Source organism: Bufo gargarizans, chromosome 3 (genome assembly GCF_014858855.1).
Source record: "Bufo gargarizans isolate SCDJY-AF-19 chromosome 3, ASM1485885v1, whole genome shotgun sequence".
Taxonomy (NCBI): Eukaryota; Metazoa; Chordata; class Amphibia; order Anura; family Bufonidae; genus Bufo; species Bufo gargarizans.
This window is the reverse complement of record NC_058082.1, coordinates 448,956,199-448,969,866: the sequence shown is the minus strand read 5'-3', so window position 1 is coordinate 448,969,866 and position 13,668 is coordinate 448,956,199. Positions and strand designations below refer to the sequence as shown.

The window sequence follows — 13,668 nt, the reverse complement described above, 5'->3', positions numbered from 1 at the left end:
AAAAGGGAAAGGTGGAAACTGATTGGTTCAACCCAGCATAACCATTCTGAATAATTTCTTAGTATTGCACCTTCAGAAGATTTTCTTAGCGGATGTACTGTCTTTATGCATGTATTTTATAGCTTAATGGGGTTGTGTCACTTAAGGAAATTACATTTATCATGTAGAGAAAGTTAATACATGGTACTTACTAATGTATTGTGATTTTATCCATATTGTCTCCTTTGCTGGCTTGACTTAATTTTCCATTACACTATACATGGCTTGTCTCCAGGGGTTACGGCCACTCTGCAGTCCAGCAGCGATGAATTCGCTTGCACGCTATAGGAAAAGGCTTTGTCCCTCCGGTGGCTGTGACTGTGTTTTTCCTATAGTGTGCAAGCTTTAAAGGGACCTACAGTAGGTAACTATTGGTTATATCTCCAAAATTAAAGGGGTTGTCTACTACAGTTTACTACAAATTTGCCCCATGCCACAAAACGTTAAGGGCACAACCAATTGTCATTTTCACCTTTTCTTGTTTTACCTCCCACCCTCCAAGAGCCATCACTTTTTAAATTTCCAGTTCTCATAGCCATATAGGGGCTTATTTTTGTAACAAACATATTGTAATTTTTAATGGCTCCATTTAATTCACCATAGCTTGCATTAGAAAATGGGAGAACAATTCTTTGTGTAGTGAAATAAAAGACTCAATTCCTACAAAGTTTTTGGAGGTTTTGTTTTGATAGTGTTCAATATGCGCTAAATATGACCTGACAACCCTGTTCCTCAGATCAGAATGATTACAGCCATATCAAATTGATGTCGTTTATATTAGGTTTTAAGTTCTTAGGCACCAATATCCCTTATTACTTGGTTGGAAACTGAACTACGACAATATGAAGAACCTGGAAAAGGGACATTTAAAGGCTCTTGTCATTGTCAACTATCCATAGGGAAGTAAATATTTTATGAGGAATTCTCCATTGAAATATCTCACTAACAGGAATAAGTGTTCTAATATTAGATCCCACAGTCACACACCCACAGCAGATGTCAATCACCACATCTGGCTCCAGAGAAGGTCCAAGGACAGTTTAGAGAACACCATGTACTGTATGAGAAGGAAACCCCAGCTTCCTCATTTATCAAAAAGGAAATGACAAGATTGATGTTTTTGAGGGATTTTCCTATATGGAGGGAAACAGTGATGCAGGTGTGAGGTTATGCAAGCACAAGTGAAATTCATGCTATGATTTATAAAGCAGATTTTTAGATCCAATTTACACCATATAAACGAATGATGACTATCACTACTTCATATATATGTGTATGAATGAAGAGCGGAGTGGCCGGGCCTGCTTGGATGACAACACTATACACATAGTAATAATATAATAATCATTTTTATTTATATAGCGACAACATATTCCGCAGCACGTTACATATTCCGCAGCGCGTTACATATTCCGCAGCACTTTACATATTCCGCAGCACTTTACAGTCAGGGGTTTCATGTACAAACAGAGTCATAAATAACAGCAACAAAGAAGTCCTCAATTAAAACAATGAGGAATGAGGGCTCTTCTCACAAGAGCTTACAATCTATGAGGAGATAAGAGTAACACAGAAGGTAACAAGTGCTTGTTTTGCACAACGGTCCAGCCATTCTTAAAGGAAATGTGTCAACAATATGTTTTTCTGCCAGTTAGAATCAGATAATAGCATATATCCTTCTTTTCGAAACATTTTTATTTTTTATTTATTTTTTTATTAACATGATTATGGGGGACATCTTGCCTGAGCTGCTCTTAACTGCATTTAGAAAACATTAAGAAAATTGCTCTACGGCAGGGCCGTAGACACAATGATCTAAAGGGGTCCTCATTGACTTCTGCGGGATAGTTTTCTAGGCGTGCTCTGTGACCCCTGCAGAGGTCATTTTACAAGGAAAGAATAGATAAGCTTTGACAATCACTTATTGGGATCCTGTCTTATCTTCATTCTAATCCTGCTTGTAACCTGTAATGATATCACCTTTGTGTACAGATAAGCAGATAACTGCAGTAAAGTGATCTGTACAGACCAAGAAGCAGCACGTATTATTAGGCTTAGTAGCCAGTGCTATATCTTATGGTTTTGTTTAAATACAGAAATTGACATGGTTTTAAGTCTTATGGGTCTGAGGACTTGCATATAGAGAGATATATAGGGACAAAGACCCGGTACCTTATCTCTTAACTACTGTCCTTGCTACTCCCTCCTTCCCACTCGCATTTAGTCATTCCACTGTTTCTCCACCATACAGTTCTGGATGACTAGGCGTAACTTTATATATGTGTTGTTTGTACATTGCACATTCAAACTATTTTTGGGTTCATATTTTTTATCACGTATATTTATTAAATGTTACATTTTAATATCGGTTTACTACCTCATGTGATATCAATTTGTCTAATTTTGGCTACCGATACAGTCACCAAGCTTTGACTATAGCAATTTAGTCGTGTGATATTAGTACATTTTCTGAAGGCACATTCCCTTTAACACAATAAGGGAGTATATATAAGTCTGCATGAGCCAGTCACCAGCTATCTGTGGTGCTCCTGAGTGCGCTATAGATATTTGACGATGGATCTGGTTCAGAAGAATGATGCTAAAGGGAGTTACAGTACATTAGGGGATGTGATAGGCCAACCTAAAGAGTTTTTAGGGAGCGCCTAAAGCTGTGTATATTGTGAATGAACCTAATTGCTTGGGGTAGGGCATTCCAGAGAACTGGTGCAGCGTGAGAGAAGTCGTTGAGACCGGAGTGAGAGGTTCGGATGATGGTGGATATTAGACAAAAATGAGGTAGGAGCACTGTGGAGAGCTTTGTGGGTGAAAACGAGCAGTTTAAATTGGGTTCTATACTATATGAGCCATAAATGCAAACGGGGCGGAGGCATCGGCATCTACAGAGAGGTGAATGTCTATTGAGGGGGAGACCAATTAGTATGAGTTACCGTAATCGAGACATAGCATAGCAAATGTTAGTTCACACAGTATTTTTACATGACCATTGTATAAGGCCCCCTGCAAAATGCAGGCCGCAATGCACGAACACAGTCCATGGGGAAGCCGCAGCGGATCGCGGACCCATTCACTTTAATGGGTCCTTGATCCGGCCATTCCGCAAAAAGATAGGACATGTTCTATCTTTTTGCAGAACGGAAGTATGGGACGAAACCCCACGGAGGCACTCCGTAGACCCATTCAATTGAATGGGTCCGCATCCGTGATGAGGTAAGCCCACAGAACGGCACCCGTGTATTGTGGATCCGCAAATGTGGTCCGCAATACGGCAACAGGAAGCACACGTTCGTGTGCAGGGGGTCTAAACCAGATTCTACTTAGTCAGACCCACACCAGTCAGACCCAAAGCCAAGAAGTTCTGGCCTCACGGTATCCAGTATGAAAAAGACAAACCTTGGTATATATTGTGATGGCGTATATTCACGCGTTAAAGATTTGTTCTAGAAATTTCTATGGCTGTTCTGTACATCCAAATGGTGTTTGATGAAATATATGTACATGCTTTGAAAACAACACCAAAAAGATATATTGACCTTCTCTGAAGGGTTTAATACTTATTATGCTCTTATACTTTAGGAATAGATTATCGCATTAAAAGGGTCATGTTGGACAACAAACAGTACGCCTTACAGCTGTGGGACACTGCAGGACAGGAGAGGTAAGGAAAACATTCTCAGAGAATTACTACACAAGAATTTTTAAAAATCATTCTTGATTGGAAGTGAATATAAAATGTTACAGTGTGCTGACTGAGAAAAAACGAACAGAAAAACTGTCCTTATTGCCCCAACCAACCAGAGCTCGGCTTTCATTTTTTCCAGACCAAATGAGCAATAAAAACTGAGCTCTGGTTGGTTGCGCTAAGCAACAAGGTTATTTTTGATAACTGAGGCACATTTAGCGGGAGATTTATCAAAACTGGTGCAAAGAAAATCAACTAATCAGATTCCACCTTTCATTTTTCAGAGCTCCTTTGGAAAATGAAAGGTAAAATCTAAATGGTTGCTATGGAGAACTAAACTAGTTTTCCTTTACACAAGCTTTAATAAATCCACCCATTGTCTCATTTTTATATATTTTGGGTTATGTTAGCATTGTACCGCCTAGTCATATCTGCAGTGATTTTTATTGTATGTATTTATCTTATTATTTTATATACTTTTATTTCACTTTATTTATAGCTTTTTTCCAATTTCTATGTAACATTTGCAACTGTTTTGTTTCATCGTTAGTGTTGATGTGGTTCATAATATACAGTGTATACATTTCATTTTGTAGCTACTGTACCTCATCCAGGTATTGTTCTGAAAAGCCTACTTCTCTCATTTATTGCTAACCTGTGCCCTCTAGTGTTGAAATATTAACATTGCGGCTCTTTAAATACCATGAGCAAACTTTTTGTCTGTAGCATTGCAGCTAGAGATGAAACATTAGCTCATCCCTAATTGCAGCTTTAGAGTAAAAAAAAAAAAAAAAACATGGCGAACCCTCAGATAGTGGTTATTTTTCGGGGGGGTTTAAAATGCTAAAACCCCTCTCACTATAATAGCACATTTGGTAAAAGCTCAGCTTGTGAATGTACGGTACCTTTGTAGCTTGAGAGGCTGCCACCATTATGATTTTTCTATGTCATCTATAGTTTTAAACATCCTGAAATCTTGCAGTCTTCACACTGACCACTGTGACTTAGGCCTCATGCACACGACCGTATGAGTTTGCAGGCCCCAAATTGCGGAACCATAAAAAAAGGATGACATTCCGTATGGCATCAGTTTTTTTTACGGATCCTTTATTTTTGCGGATCCATTGTAATAATCCCTATCATTGTCCGCAAACTAGAAAGACATAGGACATGCACAATTTTTTTTTGCGGGGCTACGGAACGGACATACTGATGCGGACAGCACATGGTGTGCTGTCCGCATTTTTTGCGGACCTATTGAAATGAATGGGTCCGCATCCTGTCTGCAAAAAAAAAAAGGAACGGACACGGAAACAAACAACGTTCGTGTGCATGAGGCCTTAAAGGGGTTCTCCAAAAATGATCTAAAATGGCAACAAGAAGCATGTCCTACAATGTGATTGCTTCCATTTGCAGAGATGCCTTGGGGGTTAGGTGGGGCCTCACTCCACAATTAATACTTGATGTCTTATACATTTTTGCATTGCATGAACTGGTTGTATACAATATTTTCCTTCTTTAAAATTACTCTAGTAATAAAAGTTGTCCACTCATGCTGTGTTGGTAGCCTGATTGAATTGATGCTACATTGAGAGGACTCTTGTTGTAGTTCACAACTGGATATATCTTATGCATACGCTGGTAAGTCACTACATGCAATTATTAAAGTTGCAATTATTTAGCAATTATTTATCTTTCTGACAGGTTTTATAGCATCACGGAGCAGTTTTTCAGAAAGGCAGATGGTATGGTGATCATGTATGATGTAACCTCTAGGGAAACCTTTACTGCGGTGCGGCGCTGGCTCTACTGCATTCAGGTAAGGATATGACGCACTACAAATTTCTGTAATATGTTCATTTAGAATAATCCTGTATTGAAGAAGAATCAGAACAGTATAAGAAGGAGGTTACAAAATGGCACAAGAAATATGGAGTCTATCCCTTTAAAGTATTGGATCACTAAAGCTCTCAAGAACCTATTACCTGTACTCATATTTTAGAACCCTCTTCAAAACTAAAGCTGGCCATACAAATGAGATGATAGCCAAGGGAACTCACTGATTTTGGCAGGATATAATCTTCCTCTTCGCCATAGAAAGCATGCACGCTTGGCTGATCCAAGTGTGCATTCATCTGAGAGCTATCCCAAGTTCATGGCCAGCTGAACAGTTACGTTGGAACCTTGATAGCCTAAGAGGTGCTCATGCAGCACGATGCAGTAGTACCATGTGGTCATAGATGTTCTGTCAGTGAAGCCATTATGGTTGGTGACAGTGTCTGACGATCTTCACTCATAGGAAAAGGTGATGGATGATATCATAATTCTTCTTCTCGGCAATAAAATAGACTGCGAAGCGGAAAGACAGGTGACGTTTGACGATGGACAGAAGCTAGCTAAGGTATGGCTAGATTTTATGACTTCTGTAAAGAATTTTGTCATAACTAGAGATGAGCGAATTTCATGTTATGAAATTTGTTCACGCTTCATTTGGTGGTAAAAGCAGAATTGCGTTATGGATTCAGTTACCACGGATCATAACGCAATTCTATGATGGAATGCATAATGGAATGCCAATTCTGCTTTTACCACCAAACGAAGCGTGAACGAGTTTCATAACCTGAGTAGAAATATATTCATCAAAAATTAAAGATGTTTTTAATGTATAAAAAGTTATATTAAGTTTTACAGGTAAATTATTTTACAAATAAAAATTGTACCAATTTAGTTGATAATGATTGCCTCTATCCCTTCTTTTAGATGACATTTTCTTATTGTCATATATACTGTATATACTGTATATATCTCTTGTATCAGCCAAACATGATATCAGGTTTGCAACACTTTACAAATATTGACCCAAATATGTGCTCAGAATGGCTCCAAATCTTGTAATTTGTTTTTTATTAACCTTTATTTGGACTTGGACCTTGATCTTGGACCTTGATGAGCCTTAGGCCTCTTGCACACGACCGTATGTATTTTGCGGTGCGCAAAAAAAGGATGCGAAAAAAATACGGATGACGTCCATGTGCATTCCGCATTTTGAGGAACGGAACAGCTGGCCCCTAATAGAACAGTCCTATCCTTGTCCGTGATGTGAACAAAAATAGGACATGTTCAATTTTTTTGTGGAACGGAAAAACAGACATACGGAAACGAAATGCGCACAGAGTAACTAACTTATGCTTTGGAATGGACACAGAAAGAAAATACGTTTGTGTGCATGAGGCCTTAATGTTAGCGGTACATGAAGGCCATCCAGGTCTAAAGTCTATATAACACCAGGCGATTGTCGGCCAATCATCACTAACAATGAACGCTTGTTAGTGATTATCCCGATTGCCCGATGAATTGGGATCTTTCAGCATGTTTATAAATCTTTGTTTGTTGGTAGCAGATCCTGGTGTCTAATCACGTTTTGCTGAAATCTGCATGGGGATGAGCTATGGCATTTAGATTGCTCCTCCCCATTCTGTAGAGGAGGTCGCTGCATGTAATAGCAGCAGTCTCCTCCGCTAGCTAGCACGCTTCCCTCCCGACATTTACCTGCAGAATCGGGCTGTGTAATATATAACATAAAAAATCACACATCCACAGGCTGTTATCCACGCCCCATTAGGTACTGTACAAAGTATATATGGATACATTTTCCATTTGTAGCAATGCTTCAATATTCTCATATATACGGTATCTGATGAGGCATCCTACTATTACTTTTTTCTGCTGCATTCTTTATGTCACTGTATGACATCAGTGGTATGTAGAGGCCCCATATACCTGTATAGAAGGCCTTTTATGGCTCTAGAAAACAGAGGTAAAATAAAGCAGCAACACAAGTATAATCCCTTTTCCACAGGATATTCCATAAATCCCTGATAATTGTCTCACCTTTGGGAACCTCACCTATTGGGAGAATGGGGGTCCACTGACCACTGTTTGTCATATCTTGGCCACCACAATCTCTATACAATTCTGTGAAGAGGTATATGTTACAGAGATGTCCTGCTGCCACCGCTGCTTTGCTCAACTTCCCCATTCTCTGACCCTGGGTTCAGACCTGAGCGTTCTGAAACGAGTGCTCTGTATGCGCGATTGTATGGGCGTTTACAATCGCGCATACAGAGACAGGCGTGCACACATTGTCACGCGTTCCCGAATATCTATGTGCGGGAACGCGCGACAAACGCCCCAAAAAAAGCTCAAGAATTTGTTTGAGCGTCGGGCGTTTTACAGCGCGATCGTACGCGCTGTAAAACGCCCAGGTGAGAACCATTCCCATAGGGAAGCATTGGTTTCTCCTTGTTGAGCGTTTTACAGCGCGTAGGAATCCGCTGTAAAACGCTCAGGTGTGAACTTAGGGTGAGTCCCGCCTCCCACTCTCCCTTTCTTCCTGATAGGTCCGGCCGCCGGGTTTGCACTGTCTCTCTATGCAGGTTGTGGTTTGCTTTCTAACAAAAGGCCACACTCTAATTCACTCCAGCCTACTTTAGTCACCTTCACCTTATGTGAGGGTGCCTGAGCAACAGGTTCTGGTTCTTTAGTGTACTGCTAAGGTGTGCTGTTTTAGCTTTGTCTGCCCATGTACAAAATTCTGCCTGATTTAACCATTCGCTGCTTGACCTATCGTCAGCTCGATCTCTGTACTGACTCTGAGCTTCCCACCCTGACCTCAGACTATTTATTGGATTCCACATAATCTGCCTCCTCTGACATCAGCCTATCCCTGACTACAGTTTTGCCTGACCCCTCAGTGTTCCGCACCAGTGTCTCTTACCCCTGTGGGTCAGCTGTCAACAGGACAGAGACTATTCAAGTGCAACACGCCAGACCTGCAGGGTATGACGAAGTGAGGTCACGGTTATGGGCAATCGAGGGTACTCACTATATTTGAAGAACCCTGGGAAGGCGCGTGGCAGTGAAGGAGAGGTAGACACGGTTCATCTGGGGCACGCTCTGTGGATAGGGACCAGGCCTGATGGTGGATGAGGTGCCCTGGATGTTACAGGTATTTTATGTGCCTGGGGCAAGGTCCCTGTTGTATTCGTGACGCCAGTGCCTTTGGACGGTGGCACGCCGGTTGGTGGTTGGAATGATGGAGGTACACAAGTATACAGTGAACCAAACGTAACTTTACTAAACAATCCAACTCTGTACAGCAGGTAGGAGTACAGTCTTTCAAACACAGTTCCACAAAGGGGCTTATTCCCAAAATGGCAGGCAATATTCATGCAAGATACGCAGAGGGTAACTTCACAAGCACTCAGCAGCAGGTTGTACCTTTCCTCAGAATCAATGTACACTGTCCTTTCTAGAACTCCTGCTCTGGCTTTATCTCCCAAGGCCCGGATGCCTAAAAGGGTGGCTTAAATCCTTGGTTACTTTCTTCCTCAGGTATTATATTCTTGCTGCACTTTCTAGTGTAATCTGCCCATCAGGGTCACTTTGCTTACCCTGGATCGCCCTCTCTTGTAAAGTGGATGACTGTGGGTTTCTCCCAGGAGGTTGGGTCCTGCAACTGGGGTGTCTTCAGAGCTAACTAAGGCTCTCTTGTTCTCAGGCAGGCTGGAGCTTCTCACTAGCCTCCTGGACATCACTAGCAGCCAGGGCTATCCAGCTGCATGTCAGGAGCAGGCTTTTTAACCTCTGTCTTCTCAGACTCCTGACTCTGCACTAACTCTCCCTGTCTGGGCCTGGACATTTATACTAGGGGCTCCCTATCTCCCTCTAGTGTCTGGAATGTCTAACTACACCCAACTAGGCCTGCTGTTACATCATACAGGGGTACATTGCATGTAAAAACACATTAGAACATACATTAAATGCAGAATTAAATATGACATTTCTGTTCCTGGTGAGTAGGAGTAATGCGCACACCAATTGACCCTTGTGTAGTGCCCACCCCTACCTAGTGGGACACTACACAAGGAGATAGCAGCCTAGTGTTTTCCCTGCTATGAAGTCTAGATTCATGTACAGGAGTTAAAGGGTGAAAACCAGGGGACTGCCAGGATAACGCCCTTAGGTGTAGCCCTAAGTCAAATCTGTTGGGTTGACAGTGGTTTGACAAACACTGTCTAACAGTAACTGTGCTTGTATGCCATTGAACTCTTTCTCTCCCCCCATTGAACCCTACAGTAGTTATGCACCCAGAGAGCAGTGCACAGTGATTTATATATTTTTTTAAATCCTAAAATATTTATTTCTCTTTTTTGCAAGACCAGATTTATTTGTCCAAATTGGAGTGGATATATTTTAATTTTGCATATCATAAAGAGATTTTCACCATTTAATCTTAGAGCATGTACAGGTATGGAATGCTTTCAGTTCCCTGTCCTCAGAATGGCATCACTGGAACACTGGAACTGGGTAGAAGGATTGTAGAAGACATCACAAACTAAATAAGGCATTGCAATTTGTATGACTGTCACTTCAGAATTTCCCTCTTTCAACCCCTTAGGGGTTGTCTGAGATTTTGATAGCCTATTCTAAGGATAGGTCATCAATATCAGATAGGCGGGGATCAGACACCGGACGTCCCCACCAATCAGATGTTTAAAGAGGCCCACGTGCTCCAGTGAATGCTGTGGCCTGTTTCTAGGCTAGTGACATCATGTTCATCAGTCACTTGGCCTAGTTGCAGCTCAGTCCTATTCAAGTGAATCGGACTGAGCTGCAATACCAAGCACAACCACCATCCAATAGATAGCGCTGTGCTTGGTCACCTGATTGGCGGGAGTGTCGGGTGTCGAACCACCACATATCTGATATTGATGACCTTTCCTGAGGATACTGTAGATCATCAATATTAAACACCTGGAAAACACCTTTAAGAACATGGACTACTTGAGGGCATAAATAATCTCAACTTTAATTCAGAGGCCATTTCGATTGAGGTGATGTTAAATTTGTGTAGTTTTATATCTACTCCTTACCAGTTTTACAGTATAAAGTTTTATTGCTACAATCAGAGATCCCTCGACACTTTAAAAAAAAATAATCTGCAGACAAATCTGTATCTTTACATGGAACCATTTTCAGGTACTAGTTGTTGATTAACCTTTTCTGGCCCGCCAATCTGTAGATACAGTCTATTGGTATACAGTATGTATATTCCTACATTTTGTGGTAGATTGCATAGACTGTATAGGGCTCTGCTATTAAAGAGATTAGGTAGACCCTTTCCCAGCCCTATCCACCTGGAGTGACAAGGAGCTGAAATAATTAGCTCCATATTAGCAAAAAGTTCTATTAAGGTGACTTGATTGTGAGCCAAACACTGATGTGAGAATAAGGGTCCATTCACACGTCCGCAATTATGTTCCACATTTTGCAGAATGGAATTGCGGACCCGCACTTCAGGGTCCGCATTTCCGTTTCCGCAAAAAATAGAACATGCCCTATTCTTGTCCGCAATTGCAGACAAGAATAGGCATATTCTATTAGTGCCGGCGATCTGCGTTCTGCAAAATGCGTGAATGGACCCAAGACTTAATGCTCCTACGAGTTTTCCATCCGGGTGAGAAGCGTGTAGTGAAAGTATAGCATCCAGACTGAATCCTGACCCATTCAGTTCACTCGGTCTGTGTACATTAGCTTTGTTTTACATCACGCATCAGTCCTGGCTCCATAAAGTGAATGGGGCTTGCATGAAAACAGGTAGTCATCCAGATGCAATGCGTTTTTTACTGATGGTTGCTAGGAGATTGTTATTCTTCAGGTCTTTTTCCATGCCCCATATAAACCGTATACAATCCGGATGGAAAAAAATCACACACTGAACGCAATTGCAGATAAAACTTTTTTGAATGTGCAGGCAAAACTATGAGTTTTTTCCTGAATAGATCCTGACACAATCCGTATCGCTTGTTACTGATACCAAAATGCAGAAAGCGTTGGGACGTCGCAATGTAAACCTATGCTGATCTTAACTCCAGCTATTATATGGGGAGAGGAAGATGCTGGGAGGAGATGATCTGTGTCCTTCTAGCGTTCCTCAAGTCAAGTGTACATATCCCTCCCGTGTGTTCTGTATTATATGTGATCTGCATACAGTAGAATGCTGGAAGGATGAATATATTTTTTTAAACTCAATGTGAACACAGGGGATGCAGCTTTTTTGCTTCTGTCTTAGTCCACTGAGGTTTTTCTGGTGCCAGGTGGCAGCTGTCATACCCCAACCAATCCGATATTGATGACCTATGCTGATGATGGGTCATCAAAATCTAGAAACCCCCCCCACAAAAATAAATAAATAATTGAAATAGACCTGAGAGGTGCTGATAATGTGTCAACTCAACTGTATCCCAACATAAAAAGTATATTAGCATATTATAATATTTGTATATTGCTTTTCTTCTAGGAGTACAAACTACTGTTCGCAGAATGCAGTGCGGCATCAGGAATAAATATCATGGAATCACTGATACCGATAGTCAGGTAATAATGCTCATATGCAGCATAGGGCATGTCTAGATACATTGTCTAGACTTGATGCAGTTGCAGCAAACCCTCAACTGTCAGAAGTATTAGGCATTTGGTATGGGTGTTTCAGCTTACGGCCACACAAACATGGCATAACCGCATGTACAGAGCCTGTATGGGGGCACGCAGGGTCTCTGTGGCTGCCTACTATGCCATAAGCAATCTATGTTCGTCTGGTAATTCCGTATTTCCGTACCGTGAAAAGATAGAACATGTCCTATTCTTGTCCGAAAATCACGGTGCTTGGCTCCATTCAAGTCAATGGGTCAGCAAAAAAAAAAAAAAACGAACACATACGGAAATGCATCCGTATGTCTTCCATATCCGTTCCATTTTTGCTGAACCATTTATTGAAAATGTTATGCCCAGACCAATTTGTTCTATGTAATTACTGTATACTGTATATGCCATACGGAAAAATGGAAAGGAAACGGAAACAAAAAACGGAACAACGGATCCGTAAAAAACTGTACCGCAAAACACTGAAAAAGCCATACGGTCGTGTGCATGAGCCCGTAGTGTGGAGATCTCTACTGAAAAAATTTAAATGAGAAGGTAAAAAATTCAATATGCATTTTTTGCGGGTCAGATGCAGACCCATGCACCTCAATGGGGCTGCAAAAGATGTGGAGGGCATGTTTTTTATTTTAACTTTTAATGTGCTTCCTTCACCAGGTCTTTAAAGGATCACGAAGACAAAATGAAAAATAATGTAGTAACATTAAAAAGATCTGCAGATGTGAAGAAAACAAGTTGTTGCACTTAAAGCTGCATGCTGCCTGTAATAAAGAGTGCACTGATTTCTTTGAGAAATAAATGCTCTGTTTTTCATGAAAAGGAAGATAAAACGTTAACACTGCACGAGCGATCTCTTTTTTTATGATAATCATGCCTTATATTATATGTCTGTTAGCAGATACATGGGATGATAATCAGGAATGAGCAGCAATGATGTGTGGGGATGAATGACCGCTACTTCAATTGTTTGTCCCCATATAGTTCCATTGCTTTACAGCAGCACATCCTTGTTTGTGCAGGATGATCTTCTGCCCAGAAATGATCTTATGTGATGGGTAAACGATCGTATCACCCGACAAGCAAGTGTCCGCTCCTCTGTTGGGTGAACAGCAGCAAATTTACCCAGGGCTCTTGTCGGAAATCAGTATTCCACGCTTTTTGCTATGTAGTTATCAGGTCCCTCTCCTAAGGCTAAGTTCACACTTCAGTTATTTGGTCAGTTATTGTGAGTCAAAATTACAGAACAGGAGGAACTCTTTCCATTATGCCTGTTCTCTGAGCAGGCTTCACTGCTGTTTATGGCTCACAATAACTGATAGAAATAACTGACCGAATAACGAAGTGTGAATTTGGCCTTAGTCATCCCCTGGGGATTGGTAATGAAGCTTACTGAGCTTGACACTGAAAAGCTATTGTAGCTGTGTATG

The 13,668-nt window shown here is 41.1% G+C and overlaps 1 protein-coding gene across 1 annotated transcript in view; it reads left to right on the top strand.

Moving 5' to 3' along the window:
* LOC122930286 (ras-related protein Rab-44-like) overlaps window positions 1–13,082 on the top strand; it is a 72,649-nt gene extending 59,567 nt beyond the window's left edge. Inside the window, 5 exon segments of the mRNA XM_044283543.1 lie at window positions 3,634–3,715; window positions 5,444–5,558; window positions 6,039–6,140; window positions 12,102–12,178; window positions 12,899–13,082. Of these exon segments, the coding sequence (XP_044139478.1) occupies window positions 3,634–3,715; window positions 5,444–5,558; window positions 6,039–6,140; window positions 12,102–12,178; window positions 12,899–12,989 (467 nt within the window). The 3' untranslated portion in view covers window positions 12,990–13,082.
* Window positions 13,083–13,668: the final 586 nt, after the last annotated feature.